General features: G+C 42.0%; 2 protein-coding genes across 2 annotated transcripts in view; one reads left to right on the top strand and one right to left on the bottom strand.

The window, feature by feature from the left end:
• LOC306796869 (dachshund homolog 2-like) overlaps positions 1–3,012 on the top strand; it is a 68,774-nt gene extending 65,762 nt beyond the window's left edge. The window contains exon 11 of the mRNA XM_079295933.1: positions 1,753–3,012. Coding sequence (XP_079152059.1) covers positions 1,753–1,790 — 38 coding nt within the window. The 3' untranslated portion in view covers positions 1,791–3,012. The remainder of the gene's footprint in view (positions 1–1,752) is intronic.
• A 14,824-nt stretch (positions 3,013–17,836) lies between these two features.
• cnpy3 (canopy FGF signaling regulator 3) lies at positions 17,837–21,452 on the bottom strand. The gene is made up of 6 exons (XM_079295976.1): positions 21,241–21,452; positions 20,421–20,547; positions 20,004–20,100; positions 19,502–19,624; positions 19,309–19,426; positions 17,837–19,220 (listed from the first exon to the last, which is right to left on the bottom strand). Exons 1-6 carry the CDS (start codon positions 21,344–21,346, stop codon positions 18,952–18,954), a joined length of 840 nt encoding a protein of 279 aa, XP_079152102.1. The 5' UTR covers positions 21,347–21,452; the 3' UTR covers positions 17,837–18,951.
• Positions 21,453–25,352: the final 3,900 nt, after the last annotated feature.

Raw genomic sequence — 25,352 nt, 5'->3', positions numbered from 1 at the left:
GTTCCATACTTCATACTTATTCTAACTACAACAATATAAATGTGATTGTGGTGTTGCTGGGAACTCACAATCCCACAATGCAATGCACTAAGGACATGGAGGTGTTACTCACAGCTGGAGAGACTTTACACCGACTGGACATCCTGGAAAACAAAATACTAAATGTTAAAAGTTTGGACACGAACTTGATTTTATTTAAGTAAAGGACACTAATGGCCACGATCAGTGGTTTATTCTGAAATGATGCCAAATTATGACGGCAATGTTATTGATATTTAGGATGTAATAATTATTTTTTAATAGCAATCTATTTAATAGACTATCAATAAAATTAATTGTTATAATTTGTAGTGACATTCTGAACCCACAAGAAATGGCAGAAAACTGCCACTTTCTTGAACAAACTATGTTTTATGAGCTGAAGCGAATAGATTATTAATTTATTTTCTGCTACTTTGACAAATAATTAATAGTTCCAGTATTAAAACATCTGGTTCCAGCTTCTCAGATGTGCAATAATATATTTCATATTTATATCGTTGCAAATTTAACATTTTGGTTTTACGGTTGCATAGGAAAACATTTAAATACGTCGACGTATGTGAGATTGTGAAGGACATTATTAAACTATTTTATCGACCAATTAACAAAGAATATCCTTGTTGTCGGGCAGAAAGGAAGCGTTCTAGAATAAAACTGAAGAATCTTGGACCATGACGACATCAAATTGCAAAGTTACAGATTAAAGTTTTAAGGACAGTACTGAGGGGGGGGGGGGGGGGGGGGGGTGATCAAAGCGGCAACTTTTTTTTTTTTTTTTTTTAAGTTGCAGGACAGTTTTTAAAGCAGCAGGCCTGCTGCCTGCTGCCTGAAAACTAGAGGACGGAGAGAAGAAGAATGGGTCGGGATAAAAATAATACGAGTAAGAGCTAGAGGACAGGAGGTGAAGAGGAGGGAAGAGGGGGTGCATGTAGAACAGAGGGATGAAAGGAGGAGAGGAGGGGGTCTGAGTGATACAAATAGGGAAGGGCAGGAGATGAGAGAAGGAGAGTATGAAGGAGGAAACGAGGGAGAGATGAAAGAGAAATTTAAGATTTTTTTAATATTATTATTCCAACACAGAGACCTCAAACCTGTTTCATTTAAACACAAAGAACGATGAACGGAGGACAGAAGTAAGATGATGTCAAGGAGCGGAGGAAGAGAATAAGAGAAGTGCAGGATGGAGAGAGTGAGAGGAGGAGGAAGAGGATGCAGGTTTATGGTTGCTGTTATGCAGAAATGTAAACACTTTGCAACGTTCGCAGAAAACAATGACACCGCAGGGAGAGGAAGGTGTGTGTGTGTGTGTGCGCAGCAACAGCACTACAGGGAGCGGAAGGAGAAGGACGGAGGTGAAATGAGAGAGAGATATGAGATTTCTATGGTGAACGGATGCTGCATTAAGGGAGGACAACATGAAACACTTAAAGCTACAAAAACAACTACTTCCTGCTTTAATAATCGTGATCAAAGGATGAAGTTCCTCTGCAAAACGGAGCTAACGTGAGGGTAATAAATACACCAGCCACTGACATCATGAGGCTCATCAGTTTAACTGAAGCTTCTTTCCCCCAAAAATGCCGTTTAAAATCTCAAACGATTGATTTGATTACTCAAGAAAATAACAAGCAGATTCAAATCAATAAAGAAAGTTACTGACGTCAGAGTTAATGTTGCTTTTGGATTATTGACTCCTCTGTTCACTTTTAGACTCCCGGTCGTTTCTGAAGAACCCGATGATGTTCTAGAAAGACGGACTCCGCCTCCTGAAGCCCCGCCCCTTTCCTCCCCCTCCTCCTGCACAGAAGAACTCCACGGAACAATAAGACTACTAGGAGGACTCACCGGGGTGCTTTCTTCTTCTTTTTAGACAAACTTCACTCCATTCATTCCTCGTTTCCTCTCCCTGCACCGAACGTCTGTCATCCCTCGTTTATCTAGAAAAAGCAACTGAAGAGTAAATATCATCTCCGAGCAGCGGAGGAAACCTCCGGATCACGAGTGGATCAATTTGATTGGAAGACTTTTCAAACGGACCAATCACACGATTCAGATTCTTGAAGATGAAGAAAAGACTGAAAGTGTTCTTAAAAAGGATAAATAATAAAAAAAGATTCAAACCCCCCTCTCTGGATTTGACATGACCCCATTGGCTGGCTGATTGGACGGAAATCAGCTAATGGGAGGAGCTCAGAAAAAGAGATGTGTAAAAAAAGCATTAAGTAGAGAGACAGAAACATCTATTTCTGTCTCTTTTCATTCGTTGTGTTTTCCGCACAGGGACTGAAAAGAATGCATGGGAACGCTTTATGTTGTCATTCGGCTTCTTTTATCCTCCGTACACTCTCCTCTTATCCTTTCTTTTCTATAAATCAGCTGTTATATCTCTTGCTTCTCCTTATACCTATTGTTTCCCTCCCTCTCTCTTTCTCTGAATATGTTGGATGCAGCTTTTCAATGTATGAAGTATTTTCTATCACCCTTAATAACCTGTGAAATAAGTTTCTCAAATGATGCAAAAGTCTAAAAAAAAACACCTTTTTTATGACGATGGAGTGATTTTTAGACACGATATTATACCCTGAAAAAAAAAAGGTACGTTGAATTATCTTCCTCGACTTTGGAGCCTTTCACCTTTTCACCCCCGTGAACCAGGAAGTAGAAGTCAAGTTTTCCGGCGTTGAAGACGAGGAGCGCTTGATTCGTCCGTTTTTCAGAAACTGCCCGGATGCAAACTTTATGACGACGCACCATGAAAACTAAAACTTCCTTCTTTCGTCGTTGTAGTCGAGCACTTGTCCCCGACCCCACCCCACCTTAAAGTGACGGAGTACTTCAGGTGTGGAAATCAAGCGCTCCTCAGCGGACACCAGAAACTTTCCATCTCTGATTTCCTGACCTACGAGTGCAGACTGTTGTGTTGCCGTTTTGTTTATTCCACTGCGTGTTTATTTGTTTTGTTTATTTGTTGATGACTATTTGAAATGTGGGGGGGGGGGCGGGTGGTGGTGTCGGGGCGGGCGGGCGGGGGTTGTTTTGGGGTTAAAGGGATATTCCGTGTAGATAGAAACAAACATTCAGCGTTTTTTCTTGTTTTATTTTTATTATTTTCTCTCCTGATGATCTCAGTCTGTCACTGTTCTCTGGGTTTGAGCTGACTGCAAATATACAGTATTATAATGAGTGCTGTCTTGTGGTGTTTTACTTCCACACACACACACACACACACACACACACACACACACACACACACACACTCCAAAAACTACAGAGTTTAGTTTGGTTACTGAAATAAAGCATATTCCTTTGTCACATTTTCATTTGAACTGAAACTTGAAGTATCTTAATCACGCAAAAACTACAAGGTGACCAGAAACCATATTCAGTTACGACAATAACTTTTAAAAGTTCGTGTTGAGTGCTGATCTTTAGCAGCGGTTCAGGTCGCAAATACAAACTGCCGATTTCTTAATTTGTCGCCATCTGGTGAGTATTTGAATAAAACACACAGATGTGAACTAAAGAATCTTTAAGTCCCTACAAACAGACAAGTTGAATGAAAATATAAAGAACAGGGGAATTAAAGTCACGACTAGAAACTAGAGCTACGAAAGAGAGAAGATTAGATCAATAAATGTCAGAGGAATTCAACCCCAAAAATAAACATGTGACCAAAGTCAGCGGGTTTGATCGTCGGGGGAACGTTTCATCTAAATCAGTGTTGAGATATTTCTGGACCAAATCATCAGTAAAGACTAAAACATATTCATGAACTCAGAGAGTTGAGGACTGAAGAGAGACAATAAATGCAGAAACTAAATTGTGAGATTTGAAATTGAGCTTGATAAAGACGAGGATTCTTCTGGGATTATAACACACACACACACAGATAGGCACTCTGGTGTGCTACTGTATTTTGCACACACACACACACACAGAAGCCTGCGAGTAAACACACACCACGTCGTCTATGTTCCTTTTAGACTGTATATTTACTCTGCATTACGAGGTTAATGAGGTGAAGCCTCTCTCTCTCTCTGTCTGTCTCTTTCTCCCCCTCTCGCTGTGTGTGCGTCTCTCTCTCTCCCTCCGTCCGTCCCCCTCTCTCATCTTTCAATCCTGTCTCACCTCTTGTCACTCTTCTTATTGTTTCCCTTCTCTCTCTAACAATCACTCCTAATGTCACTCTTTTTTTTCTTCCTATCCTCTCTCTCTACCTCCATCTCTCTCCGTTTACCAAATAGCTGATGTCACTTTTTCCATTTCCCCCCTAATGGAGGCAGAAATACAGAGCGATGGACGGGGAGGAGAGGAAAAATCCAGAGATGAAGAAGGATGGATGGAAAGGGAAGTTAGGCAACGAGGAAGGATGAAAAGGTGACATCGCAGAGATGAGATTGAAGGATCCGAGAAGGCGACGTGGGAGAAAATGAAGGGGGGGGGGGGGGAGGTGAACTGATGTGCGTTTAAAAGCAGAGGATGATGGGTAATGAAAAGATAAAAAGCGAGGAACAAGTCAGGGACAAACGGTGAAAAGGTTTGATATCGATTCTCTTAAAGGGGCTGAAAACGACTCAGTTCTTCTTCTGTTCACAAACAAACTAGAAACCTAAACGCATCTCGTCCTGTGGAGACGGATATATATATATATATATATATATATATATATATAGTATATTATAGTAGGAGAAGCTGCTTAGAGCCGGTGTTAAGACGTTAAACAGCTCATCATTCATCTCTAATATCCAGTTCATATTGCTGTGAAAACATCTCCTTCAAAAAACTGATTTATCACCGAAAGCTTCATTTGAACACATCATGACGTTATAATGAGCTTTCTCCCCGATGCAAACTGTACAATATCTCCACAACACGACTACGGTGCTCTCATGTGAGCAGCTTCATCAAGATAGCATGAGCAGCTTCATCACAGATAGCATGAGCAGCTTCATCACAGATAGCATGAGCAGCTTCATCACAGATAGCATGAGCAGCTTCATCAGCTTCATCACAGATAGCATGAGCAGCTTCATCAGCTTCATCACAGATAGCATGAGCAGCTTCATCACAGATAGCATGAGCAGCTTCATCAGCTTCATCACAGATAGCATGAGCAGCTTCATCACAGATAGCATGAGCAGCTTCATCAGCTTCATCACAGATAGCATGATCAGCTTCATCACAGATAGCATGAGCAGCTTCATCAGCTTCATCACAGATAGCATGATCAGCTTCATCACAGATAGCATGAGCAGCTTCATCAGCTTCATCAGCTTCATCACAGATAGCATGAGCAGCTTCATCAGCTTCATCACAGATAGCATGAGCAGCTTCATCACAGATAGCATGAGCAGCTTCATCAGCTTCATCACAGATAGCATGAGCAGCTTCATCAGCTTCATCACAGATAGCATGAGCAGCTTCATCACAGATAGCATGAGCAGCTTCATCAGCTTCATCACAGATAGCATGAGCAGCTTCATCAGCTTCATCACAGATAGCATGAGCAGCTTCATCAGCTTCATCACAGATAGCATGAGCAGCTTCATCACAGATAGCATGAGCAGCTTCATCACAGATAGCATGAGCAGCTTCATCACAGATAGCATGGGCAGCTTCATCACAGATAGCATGAGCAGCTTCATCACAGATAGCATGAGCAGCTTCATCACAGATAGCATGAGCAGCTTCATCACAGATAGCATGAGCAGCTTCATCACAGATAGCATGAGCAGCTTCATCAGCTTCAGCGTTAAAGAAGGTCTGAGGTGCAAAGAGGAAGAAACAGAAGAAATGTGAGAGAGGAAAACTAGAATGATGCTAAAACAAAGAGGAACGGAGAGAACAGGAGGACGAGAACACAGGAAAATAAACATGAAAGAACCGACAGAGTAGGGCTGGGCGATATGGCCTAAAAAAAAAATCTCCGATTTTTTTACAAAAAATCCGATTCACGATTTAAATCGATTTTTTTCCCCCAAAATTTTTTGCAGATGACAGAAGCTGTTGAAAACAATTTTTTCTTTTATTTTGTGATGATTTTCCCAAGTAGGTTGATAAAAATAAAGTGCAAACAAAACCTGAACATTGTAGAAAGGTGCCTGTAGTATACAAAAAGTATTTGGTCACTCTTTTGTTTGCCTGAATCATTTAAATATAAAATTAAATTAAACATAACATTAAATGGCATTAAATAGTAGCCTTCCATTGTAAACAACTGTGCAAATGTAACTTTTTACAGTAAGCTTTTCTAACTGAATACACTGATACAAACACAGCATGAAATAAAATGTATATGACCCTTTAACATTCACATTTTCAAAAGTGCAACATCTGATCTAACATCAACATAACATATTTTGCACAGTAAATAAGTGCATGTAAACAAAATCAAGTGCATTCACAACATAACCAACAGTATTAAACAGTAGTGCATGTTTTTTCTAAATATTTTTTGCCAGGAAGACAAGCCTGTCTACTACCTCTGGCTTCAGGCATGCACGGTGGCATGTAACAATGCCCCCCCCCACACACTGAAAAGCCTCTCAGAGGGGGCACTTGTAGCTGGCACAGAGAGGTATTTCTTTGCTAAAGTACTTAGCCTTGGAAAGTTAAGTTGGTGACGCTTCCACCAGTCAAGTGGATCGGTGTCTGGGTCAACCTGCTGGACCACAGGTCAGTTGTTGCGGAGTAGAATGACATCCCCTCCAGCTCCGCAGAGATCCTTTGGCGTGTACTATTGTACAGCCGAGGCAAGGCAACGTCAGAAAAATGTTTACGGCTTGGTAGCACGTACCTGGGGTCCAAAGCTTTGAGACGGTGAATAAACCCCGGCTTTTCCACGGTGTATATGGGCACCATATCTTTTGCGATATACATCGCGACTGCATCCGTGATGGCTTTCCACCGGGCACTCTTCTTCTCATGCGGAGTACAGTTGGTGAATGTCTCCAAAATGCTGGGTTGTTTTTGTGAGGTGGCGGCGGCAGCAGTGAAGCTGCTGGCCGCCATTGTTTTAGTTTGTAAACAATGCGCGCGCACTCTACTACGGGAAAAAGGGGTGGGGGCGATTTTCTCGATTTTCAATAAAACACATCGCCTTAAAGCACACATTCGAATTAATCGATTAAATCGATTTATCGCCCAGCCCTACGACAGAGTAAGAAGGGGGGATGGAAAAAGGTAAATGATGGAGGGAAGGAAGGAGGAAGGAGCGAGAGGAGAACAGAGACATTCCCAGACAGGACAGCCAGGCTGTTCACACACACACACACACACACACACCTCGCTCCGTCATTAGTCTTCATTAGAGTCTTTATGAGGAAAATTAGAAAGGGAGTTTCCTCCCAAACTGAGCCCTGGGGTCCAACCTGCTGGTGTGTGTGTGTGTGTGTATGTGTGTGTGTGTGTACAGGATCGCGATGTGTGTTTTTAGGATGAGAGGAGCGACTGGACAGCAATTACACATTAAAGAGAGAGAGAAGTAAAAATGATGTGCAGATGGAAAGAAGAGAGATCCATAATTGATCTACGAGGGTTAAACCTCGTCGATAATGCTTTCTGTAAAGTAACATAAACAAATATACATTTGTTCGTGGAATCCTCGCAGAGCACTACATCTTACAGGCAGAAGCTGTGAAAACCATCATCGTCACAGTTCCATCTTTCCTACAGTCCTTAAACACACGCGTGACGAACGATTCTGTCAAAAGAAGCAACCAAAACGAAAATGTGATATTTCATCAAAAACATTTTATTCTACATGTTCTCATTTAAAATCTCGCCCTGAATAAACCGATTGCATTAAACAGATTCAGACCAGATTCAGACCAACATTCATGTGACAACAAATCAGAGAAACTTCTGCTGAACACAGAAACAACTGGTGTGGGACAAGGTGTGTGTGTGTGTGTGTGTGTGTCTTCTACTGTGCAAATATCACGTGCATTTGTTTGTGTAATTGTGAATATGTGTGTGTGTGTTGTATCCTCTTGCTGCTGACAGCATCTCATTATCTACAGACAGCTGGAAGAGGTCATCACACACACACACACACACACACACACACACACACACACACACACACACACACACACACACACACACACACACACACACACACACACACACACACACACACACACACACACACACACACACACTCTTCTGAGGACCCTATAACTCAATGCATCCCGTTCATAAATGTTCTCACTTCATGAAGTGCATCAGGAGTCTAACTGGGATTGAGTGGTTGAGTTTGTCATCTTGGAAATATTTACTTTACTTTACATGCTCACTGAGCAGGATAATAAGTGTGTGTGTGCGTGTGTGTGTGTCCGCCTACTGAACTAGTAAAACAATAAACACCAATTCTCCTCTCACACTCATTTGCTTTGTCGTCCTCTCTCTTTCAATTTCACACTTGCATATGCAGACACACTCACACACACACATTCATCTCTTTCACACACACACACACACATTCATCTCTATCACACACACACACACACATTCATCTCTTTCACACACACAATAAACACTTGTCATTGGTCGGCATCAGTCGTTTATTGTTGCCGGAGCGAAGGATTTGTTTTGTTCTTCCTGTCATGCGCCCGTTTGACTTGATGGATGGTGGGTGGTGACGCAAAACACCTGCCACACACACACACACACACACACACACACACACACACACACACACACACACACACACACACACACACACACACACCCAGTATTATCAATGAAAATGAGCAAAATCCACTAATTTTCTAGGTTTTTCTCTTCTTCTAGATTTGCAAGGACCAACTGAAGAACCACACACACACACACACACACACACACACACACACACACACACACACACACACACACACACACACACACACACACACACACACACACACACACACACACACACACACACACACACACACACACACACACACACACACACGGTTGACTTCCTACGTGGTCCTCAGAGTAAACAACAGTTTATCTCCATAGAGGACGAGTGGACAGCAGCACAGAGAGCATGAGGAGGATGTGACCCGTTGGGCCGCGGTTCAAATCCCACTAAGAGATGGAAAACCTCCCCGATAACTCCCGACCACGTACCCGTTGAGCAAGGCAGCACCCGGCAGCTAAAGAGCCGGTGTGTTTGCTTTATGGAGCGTTATAACGTGACGGCCGAGCAGTTAACGGCTCGTTCAGAGGCTGTTCTGCCCACGAGTGAACCAGTGAACCAGTGAACTAAACTAGATCACATCCCGTCTTCTAAACTCTTCATACCAGTTCAGTCACACGGGACAACTAAAGACATCGACGGCTGGAACCAACGGTTGTTTCATCATCGACTAACCTGAAGGCCAATAAAGTGTCTGAAATAGTGAAAAATACACTCATGAGTTCCAGGAAGGGAGGAGGAGGGAGGAGGAGAGAGGAGGGAGAAGGAGACAGAAGGAGGGAGAAGGAGGGACGAAAGAGAAGGAGGGAGGAGAGAGGAGAGAGGAGGGAGGAGAGAGGAGAGAGAAGGAGGGAGGAGGAAAGAGGAGAGAGAAGGAGGGAGGAAAGAGAAGGAGGGAGGAGAGAGAAGGAGGGAGGAGGAGAGAGGAGAGAGAAGGAGGGAGGAGAGAGAAGGAGGGAGGAGACAGAAGGAGGGAGGAGGAAAGAGAAGGAGGGAGGAGGAAAGAGAAGGAGGGAGAAGGAGAGAGAAGGAGGGAGGAGGAAAGAGAAGGAGACAGAAGGAGGGAGGAGGAAAGAGAAGGAGGGAGGAGGAAAGAGAAGGAAGGAGGAGAGAGAAGGAGAGAGGAGGGAGAAGGAGACAGAATGAGGGAGGAGAGAAGGAGGGAGGAGGAAAGAGGAGGGAGAAGGAGACAGAATGAGGGAAGAGAGAGATGGGAGAAGGAGAGAGGAGAGAGAAGGAGAGAGGGGAGAGAGGAGAGAGAAGGAAGAAGGAGAGAAGGGAGAAGGAGAGAGAATGAGGGAGGAGAGAGAAGGAGAGAGGAGGGAGAAGGAGAGGAGAGAGGAGGGAAGAAGGGAGAAGGAGAGAGAATGGGGAGGAGAGAAGGTGACAGAATGAGGGAGGAGAAAAGGAGAGAAGGGAGAAGGAGAGAGAAGAAGGGAGAAGGAGGAGGGAGAAGAAGGGAGGAGAAAAAAAACTTACTTTCTTCCTTCTCCCTCCTACTTTCTGAAGTATTTTCTCATTTTATGAAGAACTTGAATACAAAGTATCCAGATGTTCTGATAGTGTGAGTTGAGCTCGTTGCTCGTTATTAAATATTTCAACAACGTAATTGTGCGTCGCAGCATCTCGATGAATGATGTCGTCACAATGTGACTGAAAGACGATTAAATCATCTTTTTGAAGAATCATCGATCTCAGATCTCTGGATTCAACGTGTTAACGCAGCTCAACATGAAGAAGAGTGCGTCCATCTTAAAGAACGAGACAAACGATGATGAAGATCGTTGCACCAGGTCGACGTGGACATCGTCACACAATGTCTGAGCATCTATTTCTGTCAGTTGCCATTCCGGGGGTGGGAAAATGTGTGTGTGTGTGGCCCATATGGTCTCATGGGAATACAAAGAGAAAAACACACACACACACACACACACACACACACACACACACACACACACACACACACACACACACACACACACACACACACACACACACACACACACACACACACACACACACACACACACACACACACACACACGCACACAACTCTCCAGATTGATTCCAAATTAGAAACTCTCTTTTTGTTTTTCCCAAACAGACCTAGAGGAGCTTGGCAGGCGGGATGAACACTTGACGAGGAGGAAGAGGAGGAGGAGGAAGAGGAGGGGGGGGACATGAGAAAAAAGGGATGGATGGAGGAATAAAGAATAACTGTAAAAAGGAGTGAGGGTGGATGAGGTGGAGATGGATCCACGGGGACTCTGTGTTGTTTTAGCTGGACGGGTTGTTGACCGTTACAAAGACAGCAGCTGGTCTCTGAGGGTTTTAAGAGAGGAGAGGAGGAGGGAGGAGGAGGGAGAGGAGAGAGAAGGAGGGAGAAGGAAGGAGGGAGGAGAGAGAGAGGAGGAAGGAGGGAGGAGGAGGGAGAAGGAGAGAGGAGAGAGAACAAAGGAGGCAGAAGGAAGGGAGGAGAGAGAGGAGAGAGGAGGAAGGAGGGATAAGGAAGGAGGGAGGAGAGAGAGAGAGGAGAGAGAAAGAAGGAGGGAGGAGAGAGAGAGAGGAGAGAGAAAGAAGGAGGGAGGAGAGCGAAGAGAGGAGGGAAAAGGAAGCGGCTGAAAGTGGACGGGAGGATTGATTGTGGAACGTGTTTCGGTTCGTTTCATGCAGAATAAAAGAAGGAAAGTAAACTTTGAGGTTTGGCTGCTCAGAGTTCTTTTTCAACTTTCATGCCAAAAAACTCTTTGAATTTCGTTGAAAGGCAGAAGAGTTGAGAGCCGGTCGACTTTGGACCAATAACTTTCATGCACATTGTCTAATTATTTGGGGATGATTTCATCAAGTGGCTCCTATCATAAGATACGATTTAAACGTTTAACTGTTTTAGCTTGAAACACATTAAAGATATTTAAAATGTATAAACCCAAACTGAGGTAAATTATTGTAAAAGCTGTAAGATATTTTATTGATTTTCTTTTTAGAGAAATGCTGAGGGAATATGTCTCGTGCTTTTATTGTGAAAGAAATAAGGATGTTAATTGTTACTTTTCGCTGAAAGCATCAATGAGTATGTTTGTGAGACAATAATGCTAAAATAGACAGCAGGAGGAAATGATGGAGGGATGAGACATGAAGGAGAGTGTGATGTGCCGTCCTCAGGTCTGCTTTACTATCATTTCACAGCCTAAACGTGCAAAGGTCAGCTGTTATTAATGGCAGGGCCTGGAGGAGTGTGTGTGTGTGTGTGTGTGTGTGTGTCCGGGTATGTAAATGCAGCGAGACAGTAAGTGTGAAGGCTTGCATGCCACACCTTTCTGCTCCAAATGTCATGTATCCTCCATTAGTGTCGTCTCCAGAGCTGGAGGGGCTGTGATGGAAGCCCAGCACCGCCAAAATAAAAGTAGTCTTCAATGTACTCACAATACATTTCTATCTCAAATGTAGGGTGACCTGTGAAGAGCTGCTTCTATGATCTATTAGAAGTATCTCATAATTTATAAGAATAAATGGTGGACTAATTCAAATAAAATGTAAAAACAAGGTATAGACACTGGCATGAACTGTAGACACTGCCCTCTAGTGGTGAAGGCTTGAAAACCCTAAAAAACAAACACCAAAGGTCGGTGGATTAAATACAGACTTCAGATCTTCTTTAAACATGAGCAGCGATGGGAGGAGCTGTGTTGTGTTCGTGCCAACTGAACAGTTCCTGCCGCTGCTCCTTTCCACCGGCGAAACCAGCGGGAGGCTTTTATTGTGAAGGAGTTATTGGAAAATGCCATGTGTTTGTCATCACGTTAGCGTAGCATTGATAGCCGTGGCAGAGAAGAAAAAGATCCAAAGCGAGGCTACGTTTGACTCCAGTAGATGCTGAGAACTCTCGTATCAAATGCAATAAAAGCTTCACGAGTAACTGCAGTTTATCACAACATGTGACCAACAAGCAGAGTTTCACAACAACAACGATAACCATCACGGTGCCAAATAAGCTGACGATCGTCATCGCACGATATTCAGTCAAATATGAGACCAGGACATCTGCATTAATGCTTTCTGTTCGCTGATCATGTTACCTCGTTAACAACCAATCAATTGAAAATGGCCGGCGAGCTAGGAGCGTTAGCAGCACCGCTAACGGCTAACGTACTGCGGTTTCGTTCAGTTACACTATGATGCGTTCAGGCTCTGTTCGGTGAAAATGATTATACGGCGAATGTAAATGAGAACCCGACTGTGATGTGTTCAGATGTAGTTTTGGTGAGAAACTTGAATGGATCCAGTTTGAAGATGTTTTCACAACAACATAAATAGATATTAGAGACGAATTACGAGTCAGATTTTCTTTAGCAATATAAATACAATCTTTTATTTCCTAATCATTTGAATTGTGTGGTTTTATGAAGAAAGCAAACACTGTAGATGAGGATAACAAAGTGAAAGGACGTTTAGAACCGTTGATGGTGAGTCTGGAGCCTTTAGACGAGCTGCCACGTGTGAGTTTAGTTCACATCAAAGAATAATAACGCAAAGTCAACGCTTTCCTGATTAATTGTCTTTTTTTCCTCACAAAATCTTCAATAAAAGCTGATCAGAGTATTGCTCAGAGTATTGCTCAGAGTACTACTAGAGTACCCGTCCCTCTCCGCTCCACGTGAGGACCGACACGAGATAATTAGTGACGATTCTCTAGAACTGGAAGCCGACTAAATGTCACCTCGTGCCGGAGTTCTGCTCCTTATTAAAAACAAAACGAGAAGCGGAGCGAATGCGGCGCTGCTCCGCTCCGCCTGATGTATTTCTGGAGGCGGCCGTGTCCCAGTTGCGTTTGGGAGGCAGGTGAAGGGGGTCTGGTGACGAAGCGCCTGGTGTGTGTAGCCTATTTTCTGGGTTTTGACCTTCCCTGAACACACCGCTGTGAGCAGAACGAAGATGAATTGGAGCGCCGGGGCTAACTGATGGATATTAGTCTCATCTTCTCTTTGTGTTTCGCTCGCTCCTCTTCCTCTCAGAGTAACGCTGGAGGTCACACTCGAGCTTCACAGTGAGGTTTGGGACAATAGTCTGTTGTTTCACCTGGAAACACAGCAAATGGCTTTCAGTTAACGCAGAAGATGTGACTTTGTGATGGTGTTAGGGGGGCAGAAATCTCCTCTTCCTGTCCTTTCACTCCCTTCTCTCGCTCTCAAACGTTCCCTCGCTCGATTATAATACAATATATCACGCGTCAACATCCCAGACAACGTGGACACGGAGCTTTAGTGAGAGGAGGGTGTTATTACGAGGCGGCTATGAGGGCGCGAGCTAGCTGTTAGCAGCCGGTTAGCAGCACAGGAGCCTGCTTGGCTAAATGACGGCGCTAACAGCTAATGCTAACGGAGGCTGCACCACGACGCCTTCAAGCTCTCAGCTATGTGTATTATGAAGGTGAATTATAGCGTATATATGTATATTGATTACGGTTCTATTCATTTATTCAGTTGCATAGTTTGTCAAGATACATATTTATTTATATACACCCCCCCCCCCTCACTGTGAGCACAGACAGCAGGTGTATAGCATTTTATAGTGTAATTTACTCGTTATTGTGTACTTGTTTCATGGGACAGAAAATCATTTCAGAGGGCGTGTGAGAGACAAACAGAAAGGAGAGCTTGCGCGCACACGCACACACACACACACACACAGAGATAATACCTGATGAAGATTGAAATAGGAGGAAGAATCAATATTTCCATTCATACGCCTGTTTCGTTTTCTCCAGATTAGAGGTGACCATTTCTCTCTGCTCCATCACCAAACGACCACCATCCACAACCCTGTCACAGAGTGTGTGTGTGTGTGTGTGAGAGAACCCAGTGTCCTCACAGGATTAGGAAAAATGGTGAAGATATGGGACATATGAAGCCACTGAAGGGTCTCCCCAGGTGACATAAATGTGAGCGTGCTCGTCCACAGTTGGTCTCTCTACATCCAATTTCCACCGTGTCCAAATAAACTGTCAACCCCACAATGGCTGATAAAGTGTGTGTGTCACAATATTTGTCCTGTGTTATTGGAGCTGTGAGGCCACCGAGTCTTCTACAAACACATAATGTGAATTATTCAACAAATAAACACCATCCAACACCAACACACACACAAACAACATATATTGTTTTTGTGCTCAAACACACACACACACACACACACACACACACACACACACACACACACACGTGTGGATTTGATTATTGAAAGGAGAAAAAAAACAGGCTGATGGATTGAGTTCCCTTCAGAAACACACACACACACACACACACACACACACACACACACACACACACACACACACTTCATTTTGTCTCATCTTAAGTGGATTTGTCTGTTGGTCAGTTCAGTAGAAGGTGAAATATAAACTGCCGGTACACTCGATGACGGGGCGACACCTACAGTGTGACGGAGGAACTGCAGGGAACTAGAAGAAGAGAAGTTCCTGGTTCCATAAAGGTTCCTTCAGGGTGTTGTTGTTCTTCAGGGTGTTGTTGTGAGTGACTGATGGGTACTTATTTGTAGTTTATAACAAAACTGCCATGAAACAATCAGGAAAATACAAAGAAATTCAGTTGAAAGTGAAAGATAACAAGCAAGAAGCAGAGAATGTGTAGAAATTGAGCTTGAAGAGGAATTTCAGTATCACAAAAGTTGTTGGTTAATATTCTAGTTAATTGAATGATATTTGTTCTGCCGTATACAGCCTGGTACCTCCCATAATCACACACACACATCGCTGGCAGACACAACAGCAGCGGAACCAAAGAACGTCAGTAAAAACAATAAATAAATCAACAACGCTATCAGAAACAAAAGGACGAGGAAGACTTTACCAGGCGGCAACTCATTCATTCAATTAATTGCCAAAAAGAAATAAGGTTAGGTCTTTACAATTGTGAATAAAATCCAAATAAATGCCACTTCAGCCTGACTTACAGTCCAAAACATAAAGATATTTAATAATATACAAACACACGTGTGAGAAGCCAGAACCAGAGAATGTTTAGCATTTAGCCTCATAAATAATTAGAATTATTGTTATTATTAGCTATTATCTTAGCTCAATCTATACATTTTATCTTTATTAATCAATTGATTATTTAAATATCGCAGTGGTGGTATTTAATGTAACATTTTAGCACATTCAGATTGTAAATAAAAACTATAAAATATACAAATACATTACACTGTTCTATATGAAGCTATCCAGCACTTCATGAAGTGACGTTTGAGTGACCCTCTGACGCCTAATAATAGTGAGGCTAACATCTTAACACATCTCTATATATAATACAGTAACATGTATGAGCCATCTACTTCATTTGGGTACTTTTTAAAGTTTATATATGTACTAGTAACAGTGTACTTATGTTACTTGTGCACCCATATGATGTTAAATAGCTTACCTTTGAGACTGCAGGATTCAAGGTGTATGTCCTTCTTCCGTGAAGTGTTTACATCCCGCCATACAAATACTCACGTCACATCCTGCGTCGTCATCTGAAGGTAGCAGGTTGTTCGGGGGCTGATTAGCCTCCATGTTTTGTCCACTTTAGCTAGCTTAACGAACTAAACTAGCTTAACGAGCTAACTAGCTTAACTAGCTAACTAGCTTAACTACTTATCTTCGAGAATGACGCCATTGTTTTTAGCTCCTCCTCATTTCCATGCCGACGCCATTATGTTACACAACCTCAGTAAAAGTTGTTTACGTGTACATTTTAGCTCCATTCATAGCTTTGTACTGACGTTCGTCTGCCCGCTGCTGAGCAGCGAGCGATCGCGCGGGCATGACCTGTGAACCCTTATCTAAGCCCCGCCCCCTGTTAATATGACTCCTCCCCCAGGAAGAGCGACGGTCGGTGTTGTGTCGATATGTGTCTCCTCGGAACGTTAACTAAACCCTTATTCCCTACATTCACCACCAATGAGGGTTATTATTTTAACAAACAGTTTTAACAACATGGAAATATATGTTATAATAAAGTTTACTTTTAACAAAAATAAAAATAATTACAAGGTTGGTCATCTTCTCCAAAATATTTTGTTATATTTTTAACATTCAAATTAAATATTTTTTTAAATAAAGTGGGTCATGCCTTCCCAAGATTATATTTCGTAACATTGCATCTCATTCATCATGGATTACTACCAGGAACAGGCTCAAGGGCCCAAAGTGTGTCGAGGGCCCGTCTGGCCTTCACCTTAAAAATGTCAACTCAAAGAGACACGAACCAACCAGGGAGGCACTCAAAATGACATCAAAATAAAACAGCAAAAAGGAGAAACAAAAAGATTATAAAGAGACCAAAACAACTGCAAACGCCACAAATCAACTACAAAGAGACACAAAACAACCACATTGAGATGCAAAGTGACTACAAAGAGGACAAGACAACTACACAGAGACAGATAGAAGCAACAAAAAGAGGCTGAGCAGCTGTGAAGCCTGTTTCTTGCTCTTACCTGTGACAGATGTTAAGAAGCCACCAAACTAACCTGCAGCTAAACATTCTCACATGTTGAGGGGAGTTGCGTGAGTGACTTATTTTGCATATTCTGATTTCTGCACTTAACTGCAGAGCTGGGGTGTAAAATAACAAAATCTGCTGAGTTGTATTGATCAATAAAAGCTTCTCTTTGGAATACGATGTTTTTTATTATATATATATATATATTATTATTTTGTTACTACTTCAGACCAAATGTGATCTGAACGATGACAACATATTAAACCTCTATTTCAACTTGAGCCATAAAATCAGGCAACACAAAATGAATATAATATTCCCTTTTTGCTGCAACAACTATAACTTCTGTTAGAAGTTATGTTTTGACTGACGTGTAGAGCTCTGCCTCCCTCTCGTGGTCTGACACACACACTACACCCACATGGTTATTGGAATACAGACAACGATAAGATTGATTTATTGTTAATATGATATTTTGACAAAGTTGTTGTTACAATACACTCTGAGATAGTGGGAGGAATAAAGGATTCATGTGGTGACTAACTTACTTTGAGGAGATGATGTAAAGTTTTAAAATGACACTTTAAACCTGAAAATAGTCATTAAACCTGTTTATTGATCCACTGCTGCGTCTGCTCATGGGTTCAAAAAAGCGGCTCCAATATAAGTCAGCACTTTACTTCACAGTAAAAATCTGTAAAAACACACGCACACAAAAACACATACACCTTAAACAGCAGCTGTTGTGCAGCACACACACACACAGATAATAAATGGAAAAATAAAACAGAAATGACGTTTAAAAAGGTGTCACGTGTTGTATTTACTCTTTAAAGGGAGTTCACTCAATCCGAGACCTCAAGGTCACATTTATACAAAAAAAAGGGGATAAAAAAAATGCAAAAGTCGTGTTTGCCTTAAAAAAACAAAAACAATTACAACATTTTAAATATTATAAGGAAAAGCAATTATCTGGATGTTTTATATTTACCATCTCAGATCACACAAAGGATAAATTAACTCAAAACAAATCATGTGAAAGTCTCAGTTTTCAGATGGAATGAACATAAAAACGTTAAAATAAATGAGAACAAACATAGAAATTCACATTATGATGAGACAGCATGAAAGATGAGCTGCTGATCTACATTCAGAGGAAAGAGAAGGAAAGAGCCTCGAGATGAGCATCTCAGTCATGTTAGAGTTCCAGTTGCTAGGCAGAATATCAGTAACTATCAACATCCTGATACGAGACTGGATATCGTCTTAAATGTTTGATATGCAATACGGCCACTTCGTCATAATATCCACATTACTCAGGATTATTTATCACAAATCGAGGTATTTCATGTAAATATATCGAGAGATCCGATTAATTTTCGTATCGTTTTGCAACTAATGATTCAATTCATGATTTCTTCTAATAAATCGATACATTCTTTCGTTGATAAAATGGTTTAATGGAGCCCAATGTGACGACTTTACATTAAAACAGTCCCAAAAAGATCTCAAAGAGTACGATGTCATCGTAGTAATCGATAGAAACGATTGCCTAAAAGTACCAAAATATCACCCGTGTTGAAGTGAACAGGAACTAACTATGAAGCGAAGTTAAAACCGTGTGTAACAATACTTTGACTTGTAGTTCTCAAGCTGCAAACAGATTTTTTTTTAATACTAAGTTTTGAATAAAAGAGGGAACCAGGTGGGTGGGGGGGGTCACAGCTCCGTCTTCTGCCCAGACAGAGGCACCCGTGGCTGGATCTCCTCGTCCGCCGACGCCCCTCCGTCGGCTCTCTCCACCGGAGCTTTGCTCTTTTTCTTCTTCTTGGCCTTCTTCTCGTTCTTCTTCTTCTTGGAGGTCTTCTCCCCCTCCGAGCCGCCGCCCTCGCCTCCCTTCTTCTTCTTCTTCTTTTTCTTCTTCTTGTCCTCCGCGATGGCCGCCTGGTCGCCCTTCTTCTTCGGGGACCACTCCTCGTTGAGGCAGGCTGGACGGAGAAATAAAGGAAAGCAGAAGATATCGAGGTGAAAGTGAAGTAAAAGAAGAAGAGACTTCTACATCGGCCTTTCCTTTACCTCTGTCCTGGCCTTTGAGGACGTGCTTCTCACACAGATAGGTGGTGAGATCCTCCTCCTGGCTTCCTTTGTACCAGTCCTCAATCACGTCCTCGTACTTCTCTATCATCACGTCGCACTGCAACACAAGCACAAGCTGTCAGATTCAGGACTTTTCGTTCCCTTTCAGTGGAAACGGTGATCTCGAACGCACCTGTTTTTTAAGGTCGGCCACTTCCGCCGAAGTCTCGTTCCACAGCTCGAAGGGAATGTCCATCACCACGTTCACGCCTTTGTTCACCAATCCGTGGAGCGTGGAGAAGGTCTCCGACATGCCCTGCAGACAGATAGGATGGAGCCGTCAGACAGGACACAAACTTCACACAAGCTTTTATTTACAGGCAGCACCTGGAGGGCTTTTATTTTGCAGTAGCTGCTGGCCTGTGACATACAAGTGTTGACGTTAAATTAGCCACCAAGCTAACTTAAATCTTGATCGAAGTTACTTACAGAGAGACAAGTAGTAAAAGATGAAGTAGTAAAAATGTTTTATAAAAAGTTTGTTTTTAAAGTGCAACAAAAGCTGAAAGCAGGTGAACTGCATCATGGACCCATTGATCCCATGTTAATATTTAAATAAGAGTAGAAGCTTTAGCGCGCACACACACACACACACACACACACACACACACACGCACACACACACACACACACACCTTGGCAAAGCGGTTACTTCCACTTCTCTCTTTGTGCAGATTGTACGTCAACAGCCTCTGACACACATTTTCTATCACCTCGATGAATCGGAGGTCTCTGTGGAGACAAAGACAGAATTCAGGTTCATCTGCAAGCGGATCAGATTTAAAAACTCGTGTCAGACTTTTATTTGATTATTTCAGTGCTGTTACAGGTGAACCTTCGAGTTAAACAGCATGTTGTTTGCTCCTCAGCACTTCAACCGTTTACAGAATGTCAGGTTGAGTGTGTTTGAATGATGCTCACAGTGAGAGACACAGAAAACATGTCTGTGGTCTCATAGAAACCCAAACACAGTAAAAACATCTGATCTCTGTATCCACAATCAATTTTAGTTGATTGTGGATGTACTGTCACACTGTAACATCAACACTCACGACTTGATGTATTTGATGGGCGGCGCCCCCTTGCTGTCGATGAAGCGGTAGTTCCTGCCGATGACCTCTTTGGTCTTCCCCGTCTCGTCGAACGCCGACTTCATCTCGATGCTGACGAACTTACACACTGGAGGACGGAGAGAAGAAAGTTAATGACAACACAGATGACTATTTATTCATCTTAAACATTCAGGGAGGCTTTAGTCTGCAGTCAGCATGACATTTAATGCTGATATTATCCGCTGATTTATGCGTTTTGACACATATATGAGGGTAGATCAGTACATTACTGTACAGAAATGTCTAAATATGTTTAAAAATAATTTTAAAACGTCATTTTACAAATTAAAAGTAAAACAAATATTGGCAGCTTTTTGTGACAATAAAAGAAAATATATTGAGTATAAAAATACACAACATATAAAATTTAATTAAAAGAGTAAAAAATATTAAATAAAAAAAATTCACAATATATAAAATTTAATTACCGGTAAAAGACTAAATAATAATACATTTAAAATGCACAATATATACAATGAAATGGAATAATATATATTGTGCATTTTTTACATTCATATATTTAATATTAATGCAATTTGCTCTTCGACTACATTAAACAACTCATAGATAAACACCATTAGGTCTGAAGAAGAAGCTATTTAGAGGATGTTGTTGACATGTGTGACCAAGCCGAATGTAAACAGTGATTATTGTGGTAACATCCGCCATGTTTTAGTGGATGTGAGCCAGCAGACACATAAACTACACTGACATCTTCTGTATTCCTCATTCAGGTCCTCGGACCCTGGTTTAGGTTTACCTTCACATTTGTTGGGGAGATAGACCCAGTCATCGTCCCCTGCGGTCTTAGCTGCTCCGACCGACGACATTATGGAGAAAAACGATAAATACGCCGCTAAAATCATATCGCCAGCTTTGTCCGACTCGTTATCTACTCATGAAAGTCGGTTTGTACGTTAAAAAAGGCTGGAAAAGGACCGTTATCGCTCAGTTTCTACATCCTCTTCCTGGTTCATCACAACTGCAGCGAAATGAAGAAGCGACTACTTCCGCTTTGAGCTGAGGGCCAATCAGAACAGTAGTAGTGGCAGCAGCTGGACCAATGAGAGGCAGAGGAGGGCCAAAGAGAGGAAGAAATGAGTCAGAGGTATCACTCTGTGCCGAACACTCATTCATTTTAGGAATAACTCCTCCTGTTTATAGACTATCTTTGGCCTCAGTGTTACCAGTTGTTTTGTAGTTTTTTATTTCATCCAACAGAGGGCGCCATGCACAAACCTAAAGCGCAATATCTTACTACTGGTTATGTAATATTGAATTTAGAACAAACCCTCTGTGTGTGTGTGTGTGTGTGTGTGTGTGTGTGTGTGTGTGTGTGTATTTTGTCAAGTCAAGACCATCAGTTGCCAATGGCGAAATGCTGCCATTTGATTGGTTTGGGGTCACTGGACATGATTTTTTAGCCGATAGCCTTCGACCAGCTGCACGCGACATGCAAATACGTGTGTGTGAGTGTTTAATGTGGGTGAGGTAATTCAAGAGTTATTATCTTTAACAATGACATCAATCATTAATATTTAATATAAATAGCAGTGAAACTGTCATGTCGTTCCGTCCCTAAAAAGTTCAGTTTAATGTCATCTCTTTTTAAAGTGGCACTCGTTCCAGTCTAGCCTATGTAGTCCTTCTATCTAGCACCTGATCCTGACTTGTTATTATTATTATGTAATGATGTCTTTGTGATCTGTCGTCCGATTTCACAATCAACCAATGATCATCCCTCGAGGATGAATGTTCAAATACTTTACCTCAGGGCGTCTCTGATTAGCTGCCTGCTACCTCATGACTAATACTCTATGAATAAATCGGATTCACAGGTCCAATTTCAAAGTCTTTCCTGGTTGAATTTGGTTCATGTGCTGCTTAAATAATCCAACTCATCACTACAAAGTATTCTGTAAAAGTCAAATGTTTCTCCTGATTCTCTGCTAGAGGACCTCAGTATGTTCCCTGAGGAACTCCTTCACACAGACGTCATCAACTCCTCAACTCTCCTGCAGGATGCTTTTTATTTTACAGGTTTTCAGATACAGGCTTATTGTCAATTAGGTTTTTTACATTCAAGGTTTTACATTCATATGTTGGTGGATAAACAGAGTTAGATTATCTTTAAACAAAAACTAAACAGACGGTTTAAAGAAACCCAAACCTGCAATCACGAGTAATCATACCACCTCATCTCTGGCACTGCTGTTACATACTCGCATTGTTTTTACAACTCTGTTACTTTTGTAATATATTTATGTATTTTATAGTATTGTATCACAGTGTGTTGTATTGTGCTGCCCGGTGTTGTACTATAGTGTGTGTTGTAGCATCGTAGCGCTAACATTAGGCCACTGGATTGTAATAACCTGCCCAGGGACTGCAGGCGAAGATCAGCACTGTAGCCAAAACTGAAATGTTGATTAATATGCACTGTCACTGGTAAATAAATACATTTGTGGTGCTGCGAAAGTCAAGAATCATAAATATAAAATTGGGCATTTACAATGAAAGAATATGGAAAATATATCTGTTTAAAAATGAAAAGAGCCGTAAAAGAAAGTAGATGAACCGCTGCAAACGTTCTCAGTATGAAGTATATGTGTAATGTGCGAACATAATTACCTGTAGAGGAGCAACATGTGTGCCTCGGTGCACATGCATCCTGTGATATATTGCAATTTTGTGCGCTTGAATGCATTCCTGTGTGTGTGTGTGTGTGTGTGTGTGTGTGTGTGTGTGTGTGTGTGTGTGTGTGTGTGTGTGAGAGGAAATAAAGCGATGTGTTTCTCAGTAGTTCAATAATAGTCCAGTTTTGCTGAGAGGTGCTTCAGTTTACTGCCAAAAGGACAGCCAGCTTCTCATTCCACAGCGTACACACACACACACACACACACACACACACACACACACACACACACACAGATCGCTGTGTGTCTCATAGCAGAACTTGACACTGAGTTGGTGGAGGGGAGGTTGATGTAGAGAGAGAGAGAGAAAGAGTGAGCGAACGAGATGAAAGCTGGTTGTTATTCAGCAGTGCGGCCCACACAACGGGCAAGCGAGGGCTTTGTTAAAAAATAAATACCTCATCTCTCTCTGCTTCGCTCTCCTTTTCAGCTGTTCCTTGAATAAAATAATAATACATTCAGATTATATAGCAGGTTGTTGAAAAGCTCTCTCGCTCTCAACACACATGGTATGAAAAGAGGCGGCTTCCTTTTACAGTTTCAAACCAACGTGTATGTAAACACTCAGCACACACAAGTGAAACAGTGACACCAACCTGGTCACTAAAAGCATCCCAGACAACAGAGAGAATAGAGGCGACTGGTTAGAGGCTTTGTATTCTAGCAAAGAAATGTTTTCATTAAAAACTTGCGTTGGAAATCTGAATGCTCCTCTTCTCTGGTTACAGTTTGGGTTCATGCATTAAAACAAGTTCTGCAACATCATTTACTCAACATTTTCCCACCTTTACATAAAAGGAGTCTTGTTTTGGGAAATATTAAGATGAAATTGAGCCCCGACCTCCTTAATTCATGTTGCTATGCCTAACAAGCTTTCAATTTTAGCAGTGCACGTGTACAGTTTATGACAGACACGTTTTGTTTCAGCCCAAATTTAAACATTTTATTCTGTCAGTTGTAGCTAGCTGGCTACTTACATCATTCTGTCCCGGCTTCGTGTGCTGTAGCTTTAACATCTCCATCTATTCAGCCTTGGCTAAGCCCCGCCCCCCCCTACATCACCACGGAGCCCACACTGTCACTAACTGCACTCCCTGAAGAATTATTGTCAAATATTTGGGAAAAGGTGATTTCAGAGAGAAGCAGACAGAAGAATCCACGATAAAGATAGAAGCTAAAGCTACAGCTGACAGTGTAGAAATAAACCATCACATCATCAGGATATCGAGACAGAAGACAATGAAATAAAGGAGCAACGCTGTTCCTCTTTAGTCACTGTTACAACCATTGAAAAAAGTAAAAGCAGCATGCGTTTACAATTAGCATACCTTCAGTAGCTAGCATAGCACAACGCTAGCTTATGATGAGCTAACGTACTCTGCTAATGTTAGCTCCACAGGGTTTTTCATGTAGAAACGTAACGTTTTATAAATGTATATCTTCCTCCAACCCCTTCGGGTAACGAGTATCTCGATCCCACAACGTTTAAACTTGACGAGCTCCAAATCCACAAAACATGAAGAAAATCTGAACCCTGCTGTGATTGGCCAGTCTGCGTTCGAGGGGCGGGACTTAGCGGGGAGTCAATTGGAAGGAGAGTAAGATAAAACACAGATGTGGATGTCCAATGCAATTTTGCCCGTGTAACATTAATAAATACACATGATATGAATAAATTAAACTCTGCTTACATAAGTCAAATCCACTTGACCTGGTTTACATGGATCTAGACTGTGAGAAACCACGTCCTCACAGTCTCCTGGTGACCAGGTTCTTCCTCACAACCCGCTCCGTCAGAGGAGTCTCAGAGCGAGTCGCAGAAAAACGTGTCTAAAAATAAAGCCGAGCTGCAGACGAAGCGACTGACAACGGCACATTTAAAGGTAAAGCTTCTCTTTGTGGACATGTGGCAGGTGTTTGGGTGTTCGGAGGGTGTTCTGTTAAATTACGCAATGGTTCCACCTTTGATTATCCTTGATTTCTCCTGTCTGGCATTAAAATATGACTTTATATTTATTATATTCACAGTGTTTGAATCAGTTTAAAGAACAGGATGGATGTAAACACCGGAACTCACCCTCTCGCTATTGTTTGCAGCAGTAAATATGTTTAAATATATACTGCTGTAGAATTAAAGATATATAATTATACCTTTCTACCAATGCAATGAAGGCAG

The sequence above is a fragment of the Melanostigma gelatinosum genome (genome assembly GCF_949748355.1).
Source record: "Melanostigma gelatinosum genome assembly, chromosome: 23".
Lineage (NCBI taxonomy): Eukaryota > Metazoa > Chordata > Actinopteri > Perciformes > Zoarcidae > Melanostigma > Melanostigma gelatinosum.
The sequence above is the reverse complement of the archived record's forward strand: the minus strand, read 5'-3'. Positions and strand labels throughout refer to the sequence as shown.